The sequence below is a fragment of the Aquarana catesbeiana genome, linkage group LG05, assembly GCF_042186555.1.
Source record: "Aquarana catesbeiana isolate 2022-GZ linkage group LG05, ASM4218655v1, whole genome shotgun sequence".
NCBI lineage: Eukaryota > Metazoa > Chordata > Amphibia > Anura > Ranidae > Aquarana > Aquarana catesbeiana.
This window is the reverse complement of record NC_133328.1, coordinates 122439552-122466719: the sequence shown is the minus strand read 5'-3', so window position 1 is coordinate 122466719 and position 27168 is coordinate 122439552. Positions and strand designations below refer to the sequence as shown.

Sequence of the window (27168 nt, the reverse complement as noted above, 5' to 3'; positions counted from 1 at the left end):
TGCATTTCACACTTACCAGTAAACTGAATTTATATATTCAAATCCAGTATTTGGAAGTCCGTGTGACCGTTTTGATGTTGAATTTTAAAAGCATCGGCAAGCCTGCTGATCTCACAGGTTTGCTAATCTGACAGAACACTGCTGCTTTTAAAATTAAACATCAAAACAGTTTGATGGATTTCTAAATACTGTATTTCACTACATAAGCTCAGTTTACTGGTAAAAATAGGTCGGAACTGCAAGACTCCGTGAGTGCAAAAAAGATGTCCGCTTGGCAGACTGTAGGCTTACTGCAGACGAGTGCGGGTGTACAAAGATGACCGTGATGGAACGTCATTAAGGTTGCATTTTCCGATGGGTATCAGCTTTCTGATGAACACCGGCATCCTAACAACCAATGACGTCCTCAGGTGATAAGGAGAATGTCGGACCCCTGCACAGCATCCCTTTTGCCCCTCTCCATCACCACTGGGGTCACATTAGCTGAGTGAGGGAGATGAACTGAGGGAGAAGAGAAACACAGGAATACCAATCAGTCCCAGTGTGCAGCAGTGTATCTGCTTTGGAAGAATAAACCATCTCTAACTTTGGGTGTCCTACGTGTGTGGATGTTGCTGCATTATGTAAAGCTTTTTTAGTTTTTTACATTTACAAAGAATGGGGTGCCTCAAGATTGTGCATCATTTTAAAGAAACATTTTGAGAAACACTGGTCTAGGTTTGGATTGTACCGTTACAGATATTATGACTACTTGAACATACTCCTCTCTACCCCCCCAGGCAAGCTCCCCTTCCCTTCAGCACCCCTATCCCTCTATAGACCACTTAGGATGATAGGGGGCCCTCCTTTACCCCTTCCCTCTGGCGCCCAGTCCCAATGCTCTGGGCATCTTCTGTCATTTCCCTACTCTCCTAGAGGCATAAAGCCGTATTGGCAATACATTTCTTCACGGTTTTGCCTTCTGAGTCATAGTACTATTGGATTTGTATATTTTCTAGTCTTGTTCTCGGTTGTGAAGAAATTGTGTACTCTATGTCCAAACGGGCTTGTTGTCATGTACCACCCTCTACTGCACTACCTTTCATCTTTCGTAGAATTACCAATGCCCTTGTCAGTGTATAACTCTTTGTACCTTTGAGCTTTTCTTCACGTCATAACAGTTTCTCTCCCCTTAAATCTAGGGATGCAAAAGCAACTTGACTTAGGTCAACTGGACCAGTAAATTAATTTGAAAGTATCTAAGAAGGGTCTCAAACTGATGTCAAAAGTATGCTGCATTTTCTCATAGGGACAAGCCTAAAGTAAGTCACCTGAAACGGGCCCTTATGCACATTCAAAGCTACTCTGGCATACTCGAATGTCTACATAATGGTTTAGAATTTAATGAACTCTTATGCTGGCCATACACTATATGAAAAAAATCAGCCGAACCCATTTTCGAAAAACGAACATTCGGCCGTGAGAGCAAACCATAGTGCCATCATGTAAGGACTGATAAATCGTTCAGTGGACATAAATTAATCAATTTCTTGTTTGTTTTTTTTACATATACCTAGTGCAAAACAGTTCGGAAGGGAATCACATTAACCTTTTGATTTATCGTTTGTTCAGAAAATTTACAAACCTGTCCTTCGTTTTTTTGGCTCAAAAACGTCCCAACGATTAACGATTTTGTGCCCATTAACTGGCCGAAAAACGAACAAACTGTCTAAATGACAGAATTTCGGCCGATTTTTCGTATAGTATATGGCTAGCATTAGATTAGGTTCACTTTAAAAGAGAACAGCATAATATTTCAATAAATCTTCAACAAAATAGTGAGATGCCTCAGGTGGAAATCTGCCACATTCAGACTGTGCTGCAACACCATTTCCAGGATAGAGTAGTAAACTGCATCAGGCTTTACCACAGGTGATCAGTTCATGAAACCACTACGGAGCGCACAATTACAGATTTCATCCAAGGCTTCTCACAAGCTTCTGTGATAGATTTCCTTCCAATAACATGTTCTCATGCCCAGACAACAAAGTAAAGATCACAACTCATGAGATTCTCCAATTATTTTTTGACCTGCACCAAATGACAGTTCAGTTGTCATGGCAATAAGACCACTTTCCAGCTCAGGCACTTAACACCATAGACTTTAGCATTTGTAAATTGCAGATTTGAATATTTTACATTATTAGTACATTAATTAAAAGATGCCACAGATGAACCGCAGTCAGCTATGCAAGCACACTCTGGCCAGTGAACTACTACTTTGCCAATGTACAAGTTCTCATCAGGTTTGTGCTTAAAGAGTTGTTATTAAACAATAGCGATCAGCCAGGAAAATCCATTCTGGCTCATTGATTCTAGACAATAGCATTAGAAAGATCTAAAGATGCGAATGTTCTCCAGACAGACATTTAAAGGCCAAAGAGGTAATCCTCTGATATCTGGAGGCACCTAAAAATAAACCTGCATCCAGAGCACGCATATGTAAAAGAGGGTTTACATATTCTTACAATATAAGCACTTTAAAAAACAATCCCCCAATTCACCTCTGCATTTATAAAGCATGGTGAAAAGTTCAATGTTCACAACACAATGAAATATTTTCCTTTTTTCCCCTGTAAAAAAAAATAAAAATAAACCTTGGCAGCCTGGCACCTCTCCAATGTTAAAGTGTAACTCCAAGAATGATCTTTTTTGCATACCAACATCCCAATGCAAATATCCATATCGGCTACCTGGAGGGCTGTGGAGGAGGTTTGTAAATTACTGTAGCGTAGTCTACACTTCATACTGTACTGATCGCACCACAAGCATCTCCTCTACAGACACCTCATCCATAAAGCCTTGTATTCACTGAAAAAAAATGCAAGGCGTGGTGTGAATGGTGGTGGTGTCAAGAAAGTGATCTCCTGTGCTTAGTAAGCAGAGAGGAAGCCACCCCAGCAACACTCGGAAGATCACAGCCATTACTGTTTGTAGCACAAACTACTTCAATAGTTTACAGCATCCCCCTCTGGATATCAGATATCATTCCCGGAGTACTACTTTAACAACCAGCAAGTGTTCCTGACCCGGTAGACAGACTAAAGCTCAAGCCTGTGTTGAGATCTTTGAGAATGAATAAATGTACATTGAGGGCTTGTTCACACTAGTTGCAGTGACCTGCCTTTTTCCATGCTGGATGAACACCGATCACTGCTAGGGCACATAGAAAACAATTCATGCTATTTGCCCTGGTGAACGTTGTTTTCAGGACTAAAGTGAGAAAAATCCAAAAATTGATTTGTCACCAAAAAAGGACCTGACGGAATTTTCCCAATGGGTATATTTGGAAGATTTTGCCAACTCTGGAGAGAAGTCCTCTTATGCCTGGTACACACGATGAGATCAGGTGAACGATCGTCTTGTTTTTTTTTTTTACATGCTAGTCCCATAACGAAAATGAAGAGTTTAGTAAAGTGCCAAAAATTCTCGTTTGACATAATGAAAAATTCAGAAGTGATGTAATGTGTTGTATTTTCGAATGACAATTGTACTGATTAAATGAAAATCGTATGTACAATCTGGTATATGAGAGATTTTTTTTTTTAAATCTTTATTTCAATTTTTTACATACAAAATAATCAAACATCCAAAGCAGCAGTAACAAAAACGAAACAATATATCTACCAATTCTTATCCCCCCCCAACTAAACCTCCCATCCCCCTCCTGCAACTTTCAAGGAAGGCTTAGGTTTCTTCTACTCTATTTCCTAGTCTTATCCCCTTTGCAATTAACGGGTAATATCCTCAACATATCTCCACGTTTTTTTAAAAGCTTGCCACTTTTCCCATTTATCCTTACGTTCCAACTCTTCTTCTGGTTCTACTCCCCTATCATCCAAGCTCTCTATGTTGTAGATTTCATTCACACAAAAAATCCAGTCCCGGATTTTGGGACTTTCCTTTTCCTGCCATTTTTTCGGTATCTGGCTTATTGCCTCATTCAACAAAATCGGGAGCGATGGATGTTTTATATTGTTTAATTGATTCCGCTGAACCATGGAAAAAACATGCCCACGGGTCTTCCAGGATCTCTTTATTAGTAATTTCTTTTATTAACTGCAAAATTTGTTTCCAAAATTCTTTAATGATGGGACAATCCCACCATATGTGGGCCATTGTTCCTAGAACCTTGCATCCTCTCCAACAGTCCGCTGATTTGTCCGGTTGGAATTTACTTATCCTGTCTGGTGTCGTGTACCACCTTGCTAAACACTTCTATTTTGTCTCAATCATCTCAGAATCTGAGGCACAATGTACCAATTTCTAAATTTTTACTAAAGTGTGGTTGCTACAATGTGATCCTAATTCATTTTCTCATTTCTTAATGTAGGGCGGTACCGCCAGCTCCTCTCTATGCATTTGTATTTTATATAGTCGCAAAATGTTGTTTGAGTTTTCTCTCAAACAAAGTTGTTCCAACGGCCTATAATCTTCCTCACCTCTAATCGGCTTTGGGAGTTTTTCAACAAAATGAGTGAGCTGGATGTACCGCCATGCATCAATCGTCATTAAATCAGTGTCGGATCTTAAATCCGAAAAAAATAAATAAAATCTAATGACCTGTCATGATCAGCTCACGAAAGCTGTGTACTAATGATCAGATTATCATACGATCGCTTCAAAAGGTATTTTTCTTAAGATTTTCTGATCGGGTGTACGGGTCTTTAATCCCTGCTGAGTCTCTGAAAACGCAAAGTAAAAAAAAAAAAAAAAAAAAAAAAAAAAACTCCAATAGGACACTGACCCAATTGTTGTCAGAGCACCCTCTGCCATCGCATTGGCATGTTCCAAGTCTGCCCTTGGTTTTTGAATGGATTATTACACAGGGTGGTGAGTTGTGGGTGGCAAAATACTATCCTTGCATCCTGTATTTTTAATATGCTCTATTGCACCAAACGAAGTTAGCCTCATGTTTAGGAGATCGAGATTATATATAGAGATTAGAGATAGACAGATAGAGTCACTCCTGTCAAGCCTTAAAAAAATCCAACTGGATAATCCAATAGTGGGCACCTATAGTTCCACCAAAATACAAAAAGGAAGGCATGAGATATCATCATGATGTAAAAAAGCTTACTTCTAGAATCTGTATACACACAAAAAAGGTCATGCCAAGCAACAATATATACAGGTTATTCTATCGGTAAACTCTATAGCCAAGTCCATATTTTGATTTCTTCACGGACTACCAGCAAGGTTAACAGCAGAAGCGCCTGCAGGAATATGACCAAGATGATCTCATTTAACTAGGTAACAGGTACTCCAGATAATTAACAGAAATGCAAGTTCTTCAAATTAAAACCACTAATTGTGCAAGCGTACAGAGCTCTAATAAGCTGCCAAATTAACATTAGAAAATGTGCTTCCGTGACAAAGATATTCAGCTTTATCATGTAGATTTTTATGCAGCATAAATGACTAAATTACACAAAATGTGGGTAGGTGGCATTCTGCGCTGGAGACCCTGAGCTGCCTCTGGTGCACATACCAAGGACAAGAAATTACACAGGGAACTCGCTATAGACCTGGTACAGAGACACGGATAAACATGAGTTTATTGCCCTAGAGCAATGATATTTATCTGTCTAAAAAGAGATCTATTCTTCATAGCTATAGCAAACAGATCATCCATTTTATCCAACCACACACAGAGACAGTGTCTGATTGGTGGCTCTGGGTGACTAGAACACTTTTTCTTTTAGACACACTGATAAAGTGTATAAGGTTTTGCATAAATGTATTTGCAGTACGGTTCATTACTTTTAGGCATCTGAAACATGGCGCATACCCTTCATCAACCATCTGGATGAGTAGGAGGCAGGTTTTTTTTTTTTGCCATTTAGAAGTTAAGCTTACCACCAAAAATGAAACCCTTAAGTGGCCGTAAGCCTCGGACATGAAATATGACCAAAGCATATCCCTCTAGTGTGTACTTGTCTCACTAAGAGCACTAAGTGTCATTTCTGTCTGCTGCTTTGTTTTTCTGCCATCAGCAGGAGTCACTTGTGACAAGTTTTTTCTGAATGCTCAGACAAGCTTTATAAATTCTGCAATTTGAATGGCTGTAGTGAAGAGAAGACTGCAGATAAACAGGTATTATCTATGTAGGAGGATTGGTTTCATCTCTGTATCACCTGAGGCCAGTTATTTCACTGGGTATCTGTAATGTTTTACAACCACTTAAACGCTTGATCTACTGCCATAAAAAACACACTAATGTCTCATGCACACAAGGCATCTGTTTAGCCCTCTGAATACCAGAACTCAGGAGAAAAGCTCCTTAAAAACACTCTGTACTGCACACACGTTTAGGCACACCAAGTGTTTAAACATTAATTGATTCCATTGGCCAGAACATTCATTTATTCTGGCCATTGAAGTGCATTTCTGCTCTTCAGCTCCTCTCCTGAACCTGCCTTTTTATTTTGTCATTGTTAATCTGTGTTGAGATATATAGGCTGCCACTGCTGACCTTCAAAACATGTTCGTATCCAAGCTGGCCTGCTAATCCAGAAGCTTTACCACATTGTCCATTGCTAACAAAAAAGGTTTGTAGACCAGGAGTTCTGCCTTCACTGGCTGCATGCTTTTTTCCAAAACTTGAGGGTCACTGATCTAAAACAAACTGCCGGGTAATACTTTCACATTCAGGTCAGAAATCACTGCACCCTTTCCGAATATGCCCCCATGGCCAACTACTGGAAAATGTTAAAAAAAAAAAAAAAATAAATAAAACCTCACCTACTAATGCAATGCACAGAGTAATTGTGCACGCCAAAAAAAAAAAAAAAAAAAAAAAAAAAAATCATAGACCAGCTTTCGAGGTTTAGCGTAGTCAAGACTACTGAGCTATAAGCCTCGTACACACGATACGATTGTTGGCCAACTGAGCCTCCGATTTTTGTCAAAAGGGCGAGTGCCAGGATCTTGTCTTGCATACTAACGTTACACAATTGTCGTGCCACAAACATGAACGTAGTGACGTACTAAGTGAAATTTCAGCTCTTGAGCGCCACCCTTTGGGCCCCTTCTGCTAATTTTGTGTTCGGTGAGCATTGATTCCGAGCATGTGTTTGCACTTTCGACTTTTGATGGATTTGTGTACTGACCATCAGAAAATCTGACGTCAAACCGTCGTCTGCCAAAAATTTACTAGCCTGTCATCCAACATTTGTTGGCAGAAAAATTGGACAATTGTCAAAAGGAGCATACTAACAGTAAGATTTTAGGACAACAGTCTGTCAGACAATTCCCTGCCAACAATCATACCGTGTGTACGAGGCTTTAGTCCACGTTCAAAAAAAAAGGATCAAAATGCAGCGCTAAAGTCAACGTTCACATCGTACTTTGACATGTCAAATCGCCATCTATTGACGTCAATATCCAAATCAGTGCGACGCCGACTTTGCGGCACCCACAGATTCCTGAAAGTAGTTCCTGAACTACTTTTGGCGACTTTGGGGGCAATTTGAAGAGACATCTGTGCATGAACCCAAAAGAGGTCTGTCAAATGGCCCCCGAAGTTGGACTGAAATGCCGATTTGAGATCATGCAGGTTCAGCTGAACTTGCACGATTTCAAACCGGCCTGCAGTGTGAAATGTGGGCTTATTCTGCGATTGGTTGCTGGTGTTCATTTACACCACTGCTCATTGATCCAGTCAGCAGTTAGAATCTAATGTAATTTAAAAAAGTCGCGCTAAAAAAATGACTGAGAGTAGCAACAATCCAGTGCCTCAAGTGATGAAAAGGGAATCTGAATAAAAAATATTATTTGAAATAATACCTAATGTATATAAACTCCACAATGAAATGGAATAAATAATATACAAAAAAAATTATTTTCTATGTGAAAAATAAATTGTGAAATAAAATTTACATGGTTGAATGTGAACAACACAAAATATTTTCCAGAGCACTATAGGCACGTGCAACAATATAAAGAAATAATGTAAAGACACTAAACGTATATCCTGTGAAAACAAAAATTAAACAATATGAATTATAACAAAACTTGAAAAGTCCATAAAAAATCCAAGTCCAAAAGAACAGTGATTATTGAAGTTCGTGCATACTGTAGAAAACAGGCAAGTAGATATCCCCCAGTGCTAGGTGAGATGCAGAGATAAAACTTGCTGAAGTGACAAAAGGTGCATGGGCAGACCTCCACCGTCTAAAACAACTGTCTCTTACCAAAGAGAGTTGGTCTCTAGATTATAGGAGACCTAGGGAGCGGATGGCTGCAACCCCAGCCAGGGATCTAAACAGCAGACGCTTGTTGTTATCCGGGACCCAGAACTCGCTCCGTCACACACAGCAAACAGAATAGGATGGCTCCCCATAAAAGAAATAAAAGCTCCACATAGCATAAAATCCACGACTTTATTTAGTGAAAAGTAAAGATTGCACTTACACAATGGTTGTAAAAAACAAGCATCAGAACGCCGGCCGGCTAATAAACTCCCCGTGTATTCCGGGTGTACAGAACGCGGTGTCGTCGGGACGTAGCTCCTCCTCCCTACGTCGTTTCGTCACAACAGGACGTGGTCACGGGGCTTTAGTCCACGTTCAAAAAAAAAGGATCAAAATGCAGCGCTAAAGTCAACGTTCACATCGTACTTTGACATGTCAAATCGCCATCTATTGACGTCAATATCCAAATCAGTGCGACGCCGACTTTGCGGCACCCACAGATTCCTGAAAGTAGTTCCTGAACTACTTTTGGCGACTTTGGGGGCAATTTGAAGAGACATCTGTGCATGAACCCAAAAGAGGTCTGTCAAATGGCCCCCGAAGTTGGACTGAAATGCCGATTTGAGATCATGCAGGTTCAGCTGAACTTGCACGATTTCAAACCGGCCTGCAGTGTGAAATGTGGGCTTATTCTGCGATTGGTTGCTGGTGTTCATTTACACCACTGCTCATTGATCCAGTCAGCAGTTAGAATCTGACATGTAGTAACTTTACATAAGAATATATAAAAAAAAAAAAAAAAAAAAAAAAAAAAAAAACTAGAACACAATCCAAGAGATGATTAGACAAATTGTCCTGCCAGAAAGCCCTGCCTAGAAATTATTACTCCAGGAGTGAAGGCCACCAAAAGCTGCCAGGAAGATCTATTCACTGTCTGCTTTGTAAATGCCCCCTACATATTAGGCCTCATGCACACTGCAGCTCAAAAAAAGCCACTTCTTCAGCGTTTGAGCCTCTTCTTTTTTTCCCCCCTGCTCCTTTAAACTCCTCTTCATGTTCGCCTATAGGGTGTATGGACACATAGGATGTTTCAGGAGTTTAGTGGCAGGGGCAATTAAAAAAAAAAAAAAAAAATCCTGAATGCAATATTTGTGCATTGGGGAGAGGAACTTTGAGCATAAAATTAAAAAAGGTGCAATAGCGCCATCCCCACGTTAATGCATTCTAATGACTGGAATTTTGGCCAATAGAATGCATTAAACACCAGACATGAGAATGCGCATGCAGAAACGCAGCTTTTTACAGCTTTTTCAATGTTGCAAACTCCTGTAGGAAGAAAAAAATCTTTAAGCTTACAGTGTGCATAAGGCCTTAAAGTGTAAGTTTTGTAAAATGTTCTTTCATTTTAGACATCCTGGTGTACAATCTGTGGGTTATAGTCGTTATTGCCACCCCTTCCCTACATCCCTCTAAAAAAGCAGCTAAAAATGCTTTCTACCAGTTATTCACCTTCAATATTTCTATAATTAGGTAAAACTCAAGCAAAAATGGAAAATAAAGCAAACAAGATCTAAAATTCTTAGTTTACATTCCCATCACTGCAGGCTAGATTTCTATAGAGTCTATTCAAATAAATAATTTTAGGAACTAGTCCAGCCGGAAGAAGACACATTGCTCTGCAATTAGGGAGCTGGTAATTCATGTATCCATTATCGTGATTACCTAAACATAGGAAAATACCTATCAATAAAATAAAATGAGTGGGGAAAAAAAAAGGGGAAAAAAAAACAAAAAAAAAAAAAAAAACAGGTTGTTGAAATCATCAAAACACTCCCTTGTACGGTTAGTATATTTCTTGATCCCACTCAAAGTATTGAAGCCTTTTGCAACAGTGGCCCAATGACCCCAATGCACCATGGTGGCCCGACCACCGCTCACAAGCACAGGAAAGCAACTCAATCCACCTCTGCAAGAACAGATTTACTGCATATGGCAGCTGTTTGCACTCTTCTGATAAAAAGAAGCCTACATCTGATTTAATGCATAGGTACTATGCAGCCAAAAAAAAAAAAAAAAAAAAACCACAGGAAGTAACCCATCTCTGCTGCCTTTTTATGAAATGGGTTAATCTGCACATGAAATCCTTCTAACAATGAAGTCGGGTGAACTGTCAGTGTCTTGGCGCCCTCTACTGAGCAAACAGAGTATAGGTCAGACACAGCGTACACACCCAGATTTATATTCTGCACATAAAACATGAGCATACCCAGCGGTTACTAGAAGAAAGCACTTCACTGCTTTGTGGCTGTAAATATTGGATTTCACGTGTTATGTCCGGCCTGCAGAAGCAAGTCATACAAAATAAAATAATGCTGCTGTCTGGGAAGGCCAGTTCAGAGGGAAAAAATAAATAACCGTACTAAAAAGCAGAAACATCCAGAAAACACGGATGTGATTTTAAATTGACACAACTAAACCTAAAATGTTTATTAGAACCGAGTATAAAAGGAGGGAAATTATCTGCTAGTGGTATTACTATGGTGCTCCTAACAGAATACCAATATAATACAGACCTTACAATAAAAACTACACACCCAGCATTGGCTTCTCGGGCAAAGAAATTGTTACATCCGTACAGGGGTGTGTGTGGACCTTATTAATAGAGTTACATAAGTGTATACAGAATATGCATGTGTGCATTCTCTTTGTAGATTTACATTATTGTGTTACAGATGCTTAAACTGATTGACTACTAACAGGCAAGTGTGGCGCCAAGAGATCCTGCCCTAAAAATCAAAATTAACATCCAACTCAAGAAGACTTAAATTATCATTAATTGCTCGTTTAGGTCTAGGGGACTTGTTAAAGAAGATTTACCTACCAAATCCGTCGCACTGTAAACTGGATCCCATAGCGTCTCCTCCCCTATGCTCCAGCAGTCTAAGGTCCCGACTTTATCAGGACCAATTCAGACCATAGCCCTGCACTGATGTAATGAAACCAAAAGGACAATCCACCGCCGCAGCATAGGTGAGCACCATCTGCCAAGGGAGCGGAGGATCAGGTACAGTAAGCTAAAGTGCTTCACCCCCCCCCCCCCCCCCAAAGACTGAATAAGCAGTTAACTTTTAAAGTTGGGTGCAGCCCCACTAAAAAAGGAAAGATTTTCAAATTTTCTAGAGTTGGGATTTCAAGTGGTTCTAAAAAGGGAGAACATTTTTTTTACCTTTAATGCATTCTCTGCATTAAGGTAAAAAAATCCCAGTATTTATATCACCCCCCCCCCCCCCCAAACACTTTGAGTCGCCACTTGATTCAGCAATGTGCCCATCTGCAATGGCTCTCCCCCCTCTCAGGACAGAGGGCAGCAGCGGGAGCCATTGGCTGAAATCCTGTGACTTGGGGTGGGGTCACACGGGGCTGAGCGTGTCTCTGTGGACACAGAGCAGACCTACACTTGTGGCACCATAGGAAGTGGATTCCTATGCTGGTACACAGAGAAGAGAAAGAACTCAGAGCACCGACAAAGACACCAGAAAGAGGTATAATCGGGGCTGCATAATAAATGTAGCAGTGCCAGGACAGATGCCAAACTGTTCCCCTCATTGTCGTGTGTCATGCCCAATCTTTCTTTGCAGATGGGATCCCATCATGCTTGTCTCACTGCGCAGATCCAGGTCCACCAACTGAAGTTCACGTGGACCTGGAAGTTCACAGTGACGCATTGGAGCCTTCCTGCTGTGTGTTTGATGCCGTTCTCCTTTTACTAACTAAATAGCACCAATCCAGCCACAGAAGAAACAAAAAAGGCATGGCACACACGTGATGAGGGGAGTGCAGCTTGTCACCCCTCCTACACACACCGCCTGCTGTCCCTGTCCCCTTCCCCATTATAGTCCTAAGTGCAGCCTCTCATTCTCTGCTGTCACATCTCAATGCTCTGCCATTTGCCTGTCCCCACACTTTTCCGTTTGGCCCATAACAATGACAGTCCAACAGGAATGGGCAGGAGGCAGAAATGGCAGGCAGGCTTTACATCATCAGGAAGTACTGACGCTTTCCCAATTATATCTTTACATGACTTCCTTTATTTGGACAGATTTTCAAGAAATATAGTTGCTCTGGTTTGGGGTTAAATTTGTCCCAATGACTGCCATGCTTCAAGTACAAATGCTTAAGTGTCAGGTTAAAAAAAAAAAAAAATTAGGCTGCATTGACACTTTTTTTAATCTCTGCTGATGCGATCTACATTGAAATCTATAAAACACTTGGCAACATATGTTTTTGTTCAACGTGTTGCAATGCACTTAGTATTGAATGTCAAGACATGTCAAAGCTCGCATCAACATGTGTTCACACGTCAACATGATGCATTTACGTGCAAAAGGGTGCATTGACATGCATTTTGATGCGCTTCCACAGATTTCAATGGGAGATCCATCAAGCAAAAAACGCAAATGGTACGAATCCGGTCTTAAGGTCGCTGAATGGAGACGACTCTCCCCTTTCAGCAGCTCGTCTCTCCTACCTTTTCTCCATTCCAGGGATACAGTCTTCGTAAGACTCTTCAGCATTCAACACTTCCAGTAGAGTTGGATGCCCATGTTCCCACCGCACAATGTGGGTCTATCTACCAACCCGTGTCACTACTGTGATCTACCAGGTAAGGGTCGAAGGATAGAAATATTACACGTGGCAGAAGAGATAAGCATCTGACTCTCTAGTGTACAATGTTTAAAAACCAGATGGAGGCTGCAGCAGTCTCAGAGTTGTTCGGGTTATCAGACACAGGACAAAGATTGGAGTGGAACATTCCTTTCGCAGGGACCTTCAAGCTGATTTTCTTTTTTTTAAACCCGAATCTGAACAGGGTCATTTTAAGCCTGTAATCGGTTTATTAACACATCCTGGAATGTATTTTTTTAAAATAGCGATTCAGTCTATCTTTATATCAGGCAGGTACCGTTTTTTCAGCACAGCAGGGTTCAGATATGGAGCAGCACAAGCCAATCAGCCTTTACTTCCACACACAGTTCACAAGGACCTGGCCGACAAGAGCATAAGGTTGACCCTTTCAGTGTGCTGCTGCTCCTTCACCACCCTGTCACAGTTTGACCAGCCCTTGACCACTGCTTAAGAAGACCCCTTTCACATGGGCGGATAGAATTAAGCTTTTAGCTGTGGATATATGAAGTTATGTACCGCAGCTAAACTTTGACAATGCTTTCCTATGGCCCCATTCACACACTGCGTTTAGCGACAGTTTTGTGCGGTTAGAAAAATAAATTTAACTGTGTCCAGGACTGATTTATTGCAGCTATCTGTACATAACCACACGTAAATTGCAGCGTACCATTTCACCTGCAGATAGCAGCGGCATCAAGGAAAGAAATACAACAGGAAGCACATCAGAAATGGCAAGAATGTTCCACTGCAGCTAAACGCAGCTGCATGTAAACGCAAGTAAATCGCTCTTAATTGCAATGTACAACCACAAGCGATCACTGTGCCTGGAGTCTTGGAATTTCAAAAACAACAAAACATGCTTTTACCAGCGGCAGGACAGCCGTCTATCTGAAAGAGGCCTAAGGCATACAGATTAGTGTTTAGTCGAACAGACCTATCTTCTGAACTTAGTAGGGGTGAATAACTAAAGTAATAGAGCATGTGCACATTCAAAGTTAATGATCTCTTTGGGAAGAGAATTTTAACTCCTCTTCCGTAAGTAAAATTAAATTTTGCAAAAAGTATACAAACCATGCGCAAGAGAATAATACAATTTAAAAAGGATTTTTGCTTGCACAGGATTGGATAAGTGAAGTCAGCACAGCTTCACCACATTCACCCAGCTAAATTAGGTGAAGCGGACTCCAATTTCCATTTTTTTCAAAGTGAATTTTTACTTCATTCACTATATGTGAAAGTTTGCTTTGAATGTGAACACTCTCTACTTCTTTAGTAAATAATGATAAGTGTACACCTTCTTGGGTTTTAAAAAGTATGCAAATTTTAAATACGATTTGACATGATTTCATGGGGTTGGCGTACAGTTCCTGTATTAGGTCTCATGCACACGGATGTTTTTACAGCCGCTTTTTTTTAAGTGTTTTTTGCAGCTTAAAAACGCCTGTCTATGTTAGTCTATGGCTTCATGCCCACCTAGGCGTTTTTGAGCTGCAAATGGCATGGGCGTTTTTAAGCTGTAAAAAAAACCCAGGACCAGTGCGTTGCGTGGCGCTAGAGCTGTAAAAACGCAAAAAAAAAATGCTTTTTTTGCTCCAAAGAGAGTGCATATAGCTGAGAGACGCGTTTTTCTTTAAATGCTCCTTAACGCTAAAAAACGTGCAAAAACGCTAATGCAAAACGCGGTTTTAACACCACTTTTTCCAGGCGTCGGACCTAGCTCTACAGCACGTTTTTTAAAACGTCCATGTGCATGAGGCCCTAATGTTCATTTTTCATATCATGTCAGAAAGCAACAAAATTGCTCGCTGCACAACCCATACACAATTTTGGGTTGTGGCAAGGCATGCTAAAATGCACCACAATACAGGTCAAAGCACCTGTCCTATGTGCAGTGAGTTTCAATGCATGATGCACTGCAGTAGTTTTGAAAAAATAATGAATGAACGCAAGTTAACGCATGCATAAATGTACATTAACCTGCTGCAATAAATTTAGTGTGAATAACAGGATAAAACAAAAATATGCAAACTGCCAGGGCATATAAAAGCACAGAAGTGTGCAGTTTTAGATTTGTTTAACTGTACCACGATGCATAACCAGGATTCCAGCAATGTACAGCAATATTATGCGATGTAGTAGTGTCTAACTGTAATAAGCAAACATGGGGTCAATATACAGTAATTACAAGCCATTCACAGAATCATGATTTTAATACATACTGCTAAAACTATTTACATATGTCTGATGACTCTCCGTATGTATAGCCAATTAATAACCTCAAAACGATTCCTTCTGAGATTAAAATTCCTCTAGACCTTCTCGCTCCCCCCCCCCCCCCCCCCCCCCCGCTACGTCCAGGACATTGGCTGCTGCCTCCAGCAATGCACAAGACCATGGTCTCCCATCTCCTAACAGCTCAGTAGCATAATCCCATAGAGTTAGCCACACAGTGCTGCAGTCTCTGTTCGGACATTCTGATAGCTGTGGCTTCCCACTGTCAGACAATAGCTGGAGGATCGTCCATCCAAGCCATTTAGGGTTTAATCTATGGAGATATCTTTACATGCATGGTGTCAGCTTAGGATACTCTCTACCATAGACTTCTATTCAACTGCCCTGACTGTATATTTTTGCACGATCAGCACGGGCGGCAATAGGCTGCAGCGCTGATCTTAGTGGTTTGACAGTAAGGAAGTCTCCCCACTGTCAAAAACAAATAGCACAGCGGAAAGGGTCCCCCCTCCTCCCATCTACCTCAACTGTGAGGATGAGGGGATTTTTTTTTTTTTTTCATTCAACCCATTGGTTAAAAAAAAAAAAAAAAAAAAAAAAAAAAAAAAAGGACCCCTATATATGGCCAGCTTAAGGGCAGCCCTTAGGCCCCTGTCACACTTGTGCAGACTTTTCCTGCGACTTTGGACATCAGAGTCGCATGACAACTCATACCCCATGACTCTCAACGATTAACCATTCATATCTGTATGACTTCAAGTCGCACCGACTTTAAATTAGTCCCTGTACTACTTTGGTCTGTCTTTGATGTGACTTGAGGTCCATAGACCTCAAGTAGCACACAGACATTCCCTGAAATAGCTATAAAATTACACGACTTTCATGTCACGGCAGTGTGAAAGGGGGCTTAAAGAAGAACTGCAGTCTGCTCTACATAATTTGTAATAAACATCTTTGCCATTTCTGAAGCTTCCCTCCAACCACTTTGCATATTATTTTATTATATTACTGTGATTCTGTACTTGACAAATATTGCTGCAGAAATCTCCCTCACCTGAGTCTGGCTGCAACCATTTTAAATGTGCGCAGCTAAGGCTGCTGCCTGTTCACCTTCTGGATTTACACAGACACACAGGAGGCACACCTCCAACTCATTCCCCCTCCCTTCCTGGCAAACTCTCACGAGAGTGAGAACTGTGTATGATGTCATAAGGCTAGGCTAATGACCAAAACAAGAAACCAGGTGGGCTGCATAAGGTATTTACTAGCAGAAAAAAAAATATGTTTTACTATCCAAAGTTAAAACAAGGGCAAAAGATTTAATAGATGGAAAAATTGAAAAAAAAAAAAAAGACTTAAGGTCCGCTTTAAGGCGTTTGTCACCCAAACACTTCATATCCCGATATGTGCCTGCTGTACCATATACTTGTATGAGAAAATATCCTGTTCTTTTTGTATTGCTTTCTTTGTGTGAAAGTCCTGGTGTACCTGCCAAGTCCCTCTGCTTTTCATTTAAATACCAACCAACCACACTAAAAACGAGTGTACAGCGTGGTCAGTTCTCTAGCTACGCTGGGAACCCAGCCTGCACTTCAATAATCAGACTTGTCCTGACACGTACCCGCTGCACAGCCATTCACTGGAAAGCTCAGTGTGCCGCTGCTTCTCCCTCCCCCCCAGCTCTTATGCAGCTGAGAAAAAAAAGAAGGGAACGTGGTCACTTATAAAAAGGTATTTGTTTTTTAGATCTATACAAAAAAAAATGTTTTATATTTAATTTCTATTTTAAACTGAATGGGTTGTTTTACAAGGTGATCGTTTACAATACTTTAAGTTGAATGGTCTGGTATTGCACTGAAATATCCAAGATTAAACAGGCATGCGCCATTTTTGCCAACACAGCATACCACCACGCACCGTAGTGCTTTACCATACTGTAAGTTATGTGGTGTTGGGAGGCTCAGTGCCTTTAGTGCATTGGGGTTGCCATTCACAATAACCCCACAATGTACTAATGCACACAAGGTCCATTGCACCAACCCGCTGCAGCCCAAACGGTTTCAGCTGTTAAAGTCTAAGAGCAGCGGTGATTGCGGTCTCAACACAACATGTCCTGTGCGTGTCTCACAAGCAGACAAACACAGGCTGTCTGTAATACCAACATGTCAAGGGTCCTATGACTAATTACAGCCCGCTGTCCATCAAGTCTGTAAAGCAGAACAGAATCTTGAAAAAAAGGTAATATCATTTTTGGCTGTTCTGTAAGAAGTTAGAAAAAAAACAAAAACAAAAAAAAAAACAAAAACATAAAACTGCATTCTCATGAACCAAAAGAAAGTGGTGCCTCCAGCATCCACTTCAAAGGGGCCAAAACATGCATGCCTGATTCAGTATTTACAGCACGTGATTTCTCGCATGTGTAATACAATATAGGATTTAGAGAGGCCAATGTATAGGATGAAAAGAGTGTGAACAATCAACTCAAAACTGCAAATAAGCAAAACGTATCCACTTAAACCCAATGGAGTGTGGAAACAATAAGCAATCTGTTGGAGGAGCTATTTCAGTACACTTGGGAAAAGGCGGCAATAAGGTGAAAGCTGCTTTTTTTTTTGGTTTTTATTAAATTTTTCCCTAGCTCATTCTGCCTTGCATGGTTACAAATACTGAGCCAATAGGGTCACAACTGCTTTAGGACATGGGTGCTCAACCTGTGGCCCTCCAGCTGTTGCAGAACTACAAGTCCCATCATGCCTCTGCCTTCAGGAGTCATGCTTGTAACTATCAGCCTTGCAATGCAACAAGGGATTTGTAGTTCTGCAACAGCTGGAGGGCCACAGATTGAGCACCCATGCTTTAGGAGATATCCAAGAATGCTGTACCTCTAAGAAATGCACAGGATTTGACTTCAGGGCAATTGTATTAAAGTAGAACTAAAAAGCTTTTTTTTTTTTTTTTTTTACTTTTGGATAGAGTAAGTGAGGGTTATAACCCCTTGTCCCATAGCCAAAACAGGAAGTGAGGAATACCATCAAAGCAAGGGAATCCCTGGTTATCACCAGAACTAGTATTCCCAATGGAAGATTTTCCCTCTTAGGCTCCGTTCAAACCTGAGCGATCTGGATCACGGGCGGAATCTCCAAGATTCCAGAAATGGGGGGGGGGGGGGTGTCGACGACACAGAACGCGTTTGCAATGCCATTATTTCTTAATTGCACCCCAAACGCGGGGCGAATTTGGCATGATTGACGAGCAACAAATTGCGCTACAATTGCGGCAAAAATTGCAACCGCTCCTGGCTCTGTACCAAGATGTGGTACATGAGCTTCTTTGGAGCAGAGGGAGGGCCATTCAAATGAATGGCGCCGCTCCAAAAAGCACAAAAAGAAAAAAAAAGTAAGCTTAAACAAGCTGCAGCAGCTGTCCCTGCAGAACCCTCAGGTGTGAGTGGAGCCTTACTCTTTTGGGGACAACTCAAAAATTGGCATTTTTTTTTTTTCACTTTTGGATCGGACAGATAGAGAGGGCAAGTCTCCCTAATGGTGCTCAGACAGCAATAAAAACCCTGACGGGTTCTAATCCGTCTCAACTCTCTCCAACAATATATAAAAAGAAAAAAAAAAAAAAAAGTTGCCTTCAGTTTTATGGCCTATCAGTATAGGAGCAGTTTTATTAACACACGACACGTCTTAGCCATCGCTTTTTAATTTTGTAGTAGTAGGCTTTCTTTAAAGGAAAAACGATGCATATATTTTAAGCAATGGGGAAAAAAAAAAAAAAAAAAAAAAAAAAAAAAAGGTTTGCATTAAAAATCCCCCTTTGTATCCTACTACGCGGCACTTTTTCTCCTCGGATTGTTTCTATAGGCATGGTGCCCTTTCAGCTGCACGCTTGAGCGATGGGGGATGGGCGGTTCAACAAAGGAGATGGAGCACAGAATACAAAAAGGAGTTTCCGACCATCCGCGGACCACCACTAGATGGCTCTGTTACACAACACATGAATGATCCGATGTGTAGTCTTATATTCTAGAAATACTCACTTATTCAAGAACTCTTGTAAGCCACGGATGCGCTGTTCCACAGTCTGTGCGTTACTGATGTTGAAGAATGGGGTTTTAGGTGGCAATTCTGGCAGCTCACTAAAATAAAAAAAAATAAAAAAATTAATAGTCTTAGCTTGATCACCATACAAGTAATACACAGACAGAAGGTGGTATGGGCTGACGGCCTTCTTTATGGTACTATTTAGGGGGAAGTGGAAATGTCTGTAGGGAAAACCCAAACTACCGCAGTCATGTTTCGCAAGTGCAGGCTTCCCTATTATATTCCTTTAAGTGTTTAAGCAATAAGCACACTTGTCTATTCCAAACCATTTATTTTGTGTGGATGGGGCAGAGCCGGTGTTCTGTCAAATTAGCCAACTCGTCAGAAACTCCAACCACGTCACTTCCAGTTTCTTTAAACCAGCAGTAATTAGAGATTTTAACGAATTGCTGTTTGGACACAACACTGGCAACCGAATACAGTCCGGAACAGGAAGATTTAGCCATTTTGACAGCACAGAGGCTAACATGGACAAAGTTGTCACCGCCTCGGAGGGAGACATTTTGTTGGCTAGTATCGGAAGGGGAGTAACAATCTCTGCTCAGAATATCATGCACCGGACTCTATTCGGTTGCCGGTGTTGTGTCCAAAATCTTCAATTACGGATGGTTTAAAGAAACCAGAAGTTAAGTAGTTGGAGTTTGACAAGTTGGCCATTTTGACAGAACACCGGGTTTAAACACTGTTTGGGTTGTGGGAGTTATTCAAACACTGGCAGGAAGATCTTCCACACTGCTTCTACAACTAGAACCAGCTGAGCTTGGTTTTTCAGCTAAGCTGCAGATGTCACCAGAATACACGGTATTCTACGAATCACAGATAAAACCCCTTTCTGGGTCCTGCACCTCCACAGACTCTCTATAGAAACCTATAGAGAATTTACTCAATCTGAAAACAGTAGTTTGTACAAAAATCCAGTCTTTGCCCACCAGAGCAATTCAAATTTGGTCTCCCCATTTGGTTCTTAGTAAAGCGAAAAAACAGAAATGTATCCGGTCTCATTCCACCGTTTTAGTATGTATATTGAGCCTGCCAATTACATATGCGGGATCTGCTTCCTGCTGTACTTCATAATGTACGTCCTATTCTGCTCTCCCACAGTGAAAACCTTTGGGTTGACTTTGTGTTAGGGGTGTAAATAGGAACAAATGTTTTTAAAACCAGAGCACACTTTGATAAGATCATGCATATCTTACAGCTTTTGTCCTGCCATTTAAATATGCGTGTGAAAGAAAAAAAAAAAAACCTTTTAAAAAGACTACTTTGTTTACCAAGATTATGCATAATTTTCTTCCTGCTGGGCTACACAATGAGAGGTTTCTTTTCACAATGAGGCCTCATGCACACTTTTCTGCGATCACAGACATTGCATATGTGCAATGCGAATTCAGCCATACAGATTGTATGGCTGAATTTGCATTGCATTTGGACCAAAATTGTGCAGGACCCATTATATCCATAATCGGAATGCATGGGTGTTCACACCCATGTGATCCGATTCCTGGCCGAATTCACAGTTTGCACTGTGATACGCAAACCGATCTGGGGGTGTCATTAACCTTGTATTGACACCTGCAGTGGTTCACATAAAGCAGTGTGAACTGCCTGTGAGTTGTATGCAATGTGGGAACCGACACTGGAATAGAGCTGGTTCCCGCAGCGCATATGTGTGAACCGGCACTGAGCGTTACACCCTGCTTTAAGGGGCGTCTGGTATTTTTTCTGCCTATAAATGCCCCTCCATATTTGCCTATGTGTCCATCAACAACCACTGCAGCCCCGAAAGATTTACCCCCTTAACGACCCAGACATTTATTTGCGATATGGCACTGCAGGTAAGTCGGTTTGCACAGCCGAGTCGCCTTGCTACAGTATATATGCGGAAGGTGGTTGGCAAGTGGTTAAAGGCAGAGAAAAAAAACAAAAAACAAACACAAAACACACACACACACACTGTCCAGGATAGGCAGAGTTTTGGCAGAAAAAATTACTGACGCATATAAATGCTGGGCGTGTCAAGCGCTTAAGGGTTCATCAATTATTATTCTGGCCAATGAAATGAACACCCAAACACTTGACGCTCCTAGATGTATTTACACGCATTAAGCATTTTTTCCCGCCATAAGGATGCTGCCAAGATGAAAGTGTTTAGGAGAGCTGGGTAATCACCTTTTGTGAATGCTGCCTAAAAGTCTCTGGGTCGGTTTTGTGTAAAGTGTAAATAGAAACAAAAATTATTAAATTAGCAAACTTGTTAGGATTATGTGCATCTTACCATTTCACGGCCCCCACCCCAATTTAGATATACATGATGAAAATATAAAAAAAAAAAAAAAAGATAGGACTACTTTCTATGAATTTATAGGACCATGGAAGGGTGGGGGTGGCACAAGATAGGAGGAGGAACTAAACTCAAATCTCACAGAATAACTCAAACATATTCACATTTATTCCAGTGCGCCATGGAAAAAAAAGCCAATGCTGGAAAATCTGTACAGAGCCAACTCAACTTTTCCTCATTGTTTTTCCTTTATCGGCAACAGTATCTTCTGGTCTTATCTTCCTCTGCCACCTTAAGCTGGATAAAATTCTTAAGAAAAATTCCATACGAGGCACGAATGTTCAATTTTTGTATAGTGTATGCAAAGATTTCAATATCCAATGCAGACTTTCCAAACAAAAATTTCCGAAGGGACAAACGCCAAAATTTTTCTTGTACATGGACCATTTATTGTGTACTATTGTGTACTGTTTTCGTACATGAAAAAAAATAAATAAATCAGATCCAAAAGACTGTACATGATCAGAAACAAACAAAATTTTAATGAATCTCAAAGGAGCTTCCCAGGTTTAAGGTCCAGGCTCTATGCAAGCCACTCCAGTTCCTTCAAGCCAAACTTAGCAAACTGTCTTTTTGGACCTAAGGCTAGGCACACATGCTTTGATTTCCCTCGCTGGCCCCCCATGACCTGAACAAAAAAGTCAATTGGTTCCCCCATCCACACTAAAGTGGCTGGAGGAACCTGTTCCTTTGACTATTGTACTCAAGCAGCTTTAACACCAGCAGATGCCTGAATACCAAATCATGACTGCATCTGATAGAATGCGATTACTGTTGGGCCAACAATTTTCTACCTGGGCAAGTTAATTTTCACATTTTGTTGAAAGCCATGGCTTGAATTTCAAGCAGAAGTGTTAGCAGAAGTCAGTTGAAATTTGAGCTTTGCATGGCTAGCTTAAAGCAGAACTTCACCAAAAAGGTGAAGTTCCGCTTGTTTGCCTCCTCTAACATTTAGCATTTTTTTTTGGGGGGGGGGGGGGGGGGGGGGGGGGGGGGGGGGGGGGGGGGGTAGCGGGTACCTCCTTTTGATGGATACTCGTTCCCAATTCCGTCTGGATTGCCTAGGCCAGTGATGGCGAACCTTGGCACCCCAGATGTTTTGGAACTACATTTCCCATGATGCTCAACTACACGGCAGAGGGCATGAGCATCATGGGAAGTGTAGTTCCAAAACATCTGGGTTGCCAAGGTTTGCAATCACTGGCCTAGGCAATCCAAGCAGAAACAACAACACTTCACAGCTGGTTTCTCTTTGTTAAGATGCTGGCGCTAGGGACCCAAAGCCCAGTGAAGAACTGGCTTGGGTGAGGACAGCGATGGACCCCTAGACAGGTAAGTGTCCTTATATTAAAAAAGTCAGCAGCTACAGTATTTGTGGGGAGACTGAAGCTCCTCTAAGTTTGTGCATCTGAACTCAATTTGGAGAGGTACCATTTTTGGCCACAAAGGTCTAACTATACTAGAAAAATACCAAAAAAGTACTCAGTCTTAACGAAATATCCCAGCACTATGAAATCACAGCATACATACATAAGTTACTCCAAGATGTAAAAGTATTTAAGAAGAGAGTTATAAGGCTGCTTACATTAACACTGCATTGCTCTGAAGCTTCTGACGTAGCCATACAAATTCCCGAAATCTCCTTCTGACCCGCGAGGTTTTCATGGTGAAGCACATGCTGTTTGTCTGCAAACATAAATAGGCAACATAAGTACTGTGCATGCCTCACATGGCATCTGCTGACAACACAACTAACAGGTCTGAGCACATCGACACAACAGAGGTGGCAGGAACTATGCTCAACTCTGACATTACCTGCTCTGAGGCTACAGACTGCCTAAAAGGGTAAATGTCATGTCTACTGCATAAAACACACGTGTCTCCTCCCAGTATACCTGTGCCAAACAGCTTAAAGGGCTATTGTATATGGACATTTAATGTATACTTGCCGACCATTTGAGATATGTTTAGCATTTGTTATATATATTTATTTTTTTATTATTTTTTTCACACACACAGGGAAATTTAACATCTTAAAAACTAATCTATGGGATGCCCCTTCTCCTTTGGGGCTCATGCACACAGGACGTTTTTACAGCTGCTGTTAGGGGCGTCTGACTTTTTAAAAAATTTTTTTAACTGCCTCTAAACGCCCCTCTATGTTAGCATGTGTCCATGCACACAAACTGTCAGAGGCGTTTGGAGGCATAAGCGTTTAGGGGCAGTAGAAAAAAAAAATAAAAAATTAAAGAAAGGGAGGAGGACAGCCTGTGCTTCCAGGAGCAGTAAAAAACAAAAACAAAAAAAAAACAAAAAACGCTCAAAAACGCTGCTAAACGATGTAACAAGCTGTTAGACGCGTTTGGCGTTGTTAGGCATTTTTACATTATAGGGAGTGTTAATGAAAAAACACCCAAAAACAAGCAATAATGTTAATGTAAAAACACAGCTAAACGCAAAAAAAAAAAAAGTCATTTTTAGAGCTGGTGTTTTTAAAATGTGTGCATGAACCCCAAGTTAACACTGAATAATAATTTTAAAAAATTATTAAATAATAATAGGGAGTGAACATTTTACTCTTGTACAATTCTTAGGCCATGGGTGCTCAACCCTCCAGCTTTTTCAGGACTACAAGTTCCATGAGGCATTGCAAGCTACTGGAGAGTTACAAGCTTGACTCCCAAAAGCAGAGGCATCATGGGACTTGTAGTTCCGTAACAGCTGGAGGGCCACAAGTTGAGCACCCATGTCTTCGGCTCAGCACACGTTACGTTACAATGCGACCATACAATCCAGTTTAGATCAGCCAAAGCTGTAATATAATAAAATAAGAACCTGTCAAATCAGTTTGTATCCAGTCATGTAGACCCTTGAACTACAAGCTTGTTGGTAGATCTAAGTTTACCACACAGGTTACAATCTGTACAATTTCCCTTACATATATGAGTTACTACGTAGTGCAAGCTCTGGCCTAATTGGATACAGACTGATTGGAAAGTTGAATCAAGTTCCTATTTTATATAGTTTTGTTAAATCTAAATATACAAAGATTGTATGGGCAGATTGTAATGTGTATTATAGTGGACATTAGAGTTGCCAAAACTTAGGCTCCATTCAGGTGTGAATAGAGTCTTAGGTGACAGCCTACCGAAACAATAAGACAGACCTTGTGCTACATCGTTAAACTACATAGAAAATTGCATGTGATATGCACATTAAATATTAACACCTATGGCTAAGGAAATATTATTAAATTAGATTTCTGCATGGCCTAATAATCCGTTAGGCTCTGTTCACACCTGTCCATGCCATGTGAGGTGCACTGAAAAAAAAAAAAAAAAAAAAAAAAAAAAAAGTCTTGCTTGCTGCGTTATAGAGCGTACAATAGTAACGTGCCTAAAAACGCATGTAAAGAGTGCCTGAAAAACAGCACCGCACAGATGTGAACCAGACTTTACTGTCAAGTCATATAAAGGAATATTTGAACTATTTTTTAGCACTAACTGCCTGGGCGGTTTAAAAGTAATCAGAATGTAAAGATATGAAAACTAAAAATGATCAAACTTTATTTGATAACAGAGATTTTATTACAGCGTGGGAAGTGCAATGTGCAGGATGAGCCAGCAAACACAAGGAAGTTTGCACGAGTTTGTGTACTTCACAAATAAAAATTGAAAGCTGTACTGTATAAATATTCCAGCACAGCCAAGTTGAAGCCAATATAAAATCAGCACAATGACAGAATAGACATGATAAAAGTCTTAATGCAACTTGCATCATGCTTATTCACAAGGAAAACTGAAGTCTTATTAATAGATTTTGCATTAATAGATTGCTCTACACTTTCTGCTATGGCATGGTACAAAAAAAAAAAAAAAAAAATGTACTAAAGCTATTTGAAATCTCCAAGTTTACAAAATATTAAATATACTGTTTATGCCCCTATTTCAACATGAAGTCAAAGTAAAAAAAAAAAAAAACAGAATTGGTTGAGATCTAATAATAATAAAGTGCGTCTCATACAGCTATACTTACATGAATGCAGATTTCATAATCCAGATAGGAGTGCCAGTCTTCTTTCTGTATTTTGGGGTCTCTGACCCAGATACAGATGGTCTCCTGTAAATGCATAGTACAGAGTTAGAAGGCTGTGCAGTGTCAAGCTAGCAGAGCTTCCTCCAAATGAGCTCTGAAAGGAGGAAGTCAACTCTTATAGGCTTTCAGGGAAAAAAAAAAAAAAAAAAAAGTCACCAGACACTTTGGAAATTCTCTGTGCTGAGAGCCAATAAGAGTTTCAAAAGGGGAAGGGAAAAGTTGGGGGGTTTTCCCAAAATTACAAATACAGCTAGCGATGCCTTCATTGTATTAAAAAAAAATAAACACACACAAGTACGTACATTAGATTAATGATTCCTAATCTCAGGGTAACATACTGGTCATATAAAAAGTAGACAGCTCTAGGGTTTTTTTTTTTTCTCTTTTACTTACATAAATATCTCTGTCTTCTGAATGTATTTATATTTTATTTGTTACTGGCTAAGTAGGGCCTCGTGCACACAGGCACATTAACATACCGCTATGTACACTGGATCTTGCTGCCAAGAGCTGGCAGGAACATCCAGTTTAAAAAATACAAAGAAAAAATCTTGCCACAACTGCTTACGCACGGCGTTTAGAAACATATGTGCATTGGCTAATTCTATTGGCTAAAATTATTCATTTATTCTAGACTTTCGAATGCATTTACATGTATTTAGCCATGTTTATGTGCATTCATGTAACCAGCAAGTGTCTCTCTAAACACAGATTTTGGGCATTTTCTTTATGCCCCAAAACGCTGCTCTAAAAGCACAAATCTAAAAACATCACAATATTCATGAACACATTGGCTTAAATAGAGCTGCATTTTAGAGGCATATATTAAAATTAAAAAAAAAAAAAAAAAAAAAAAAAAAGAAGAAAGAAAGGAAGAAGGGGAAGAAATGTGCATTTTCTGCCCATGTTTACGAGGCCCTAGGCGTTTTATTCAAATCAACAATATAAAAAAAAAAAAAAAAAAAAAAAAAAAGGCACTTTGAGTGTTGCCATCTCCCACTGAGTGCCCGCAACTTTTTAGGAGGAGCTCCAGTCATTTCTATGTTTATTAAAAGTCAGCAGCTAGGAAGTTTAGCTGCTGACTTAATAACCGCACACTCACCTGAGCCATCGCTTGTCTCCCTCTTCTCTTCCCTGCATTTCAACTGTGGGCACTTGACTGACAGCTTGCGGTTTCAGAGCCGGGTGCGCACGTTGCGCTGCGTGTCCTCAATGGTCTGGCAGTCATCTGGGACCTGTGATGTGCCCCACATGACTGCAGAGAGGGAGGGGAGAAATTCCGCTTGGATCGCCTAGGCAATTGGAGCAGAAGTGGGAAAGAAAAAAGGGCCCCAACATAGACCAATGTGGTCTACTGCTGTGGACTCTTGCAAACATTTTGGGTGAACCCATGTTCTAATTAAACAGAGACCTTTGGTGAGAATTTCACCGTAATGGCAAGTTTCTATCTAGAGTCTAGACTGTATTAAAAGCA

General features: G+C 40.6%; 1 protein-coding gene across 2 annotated transcripts in view; it reads right to left on the bottom strand.

Annotated features, from left to right (window-relative positions):
* The window catches only part of SNX10 (sorting nexin 10), a 121801-nt gene that overhangs the window by 16128 nt on the left and 78505 nt on the right, over positions 1-27168 (bottom strand). For both annotated transcript variants that reach the window (XM_073630144.1, XM_073630145.1), the window contains exons 3-5: positions 25635-25718; positions 23185-23285; positions 19195-19293 (exon numbers count right to left, since the gene is read on the bottom strand). In XM_073630144.1, coding sequence (XP_073486245.1) covers positions 19195-19293; positions 23185-23285; positions 25635-25718 — 284 coding nt within the window. The remainder of the gene's footprint in view (positions 1-19194; positions 19294-23184; positions 23286-25634; positions 25719-27168) is intronic.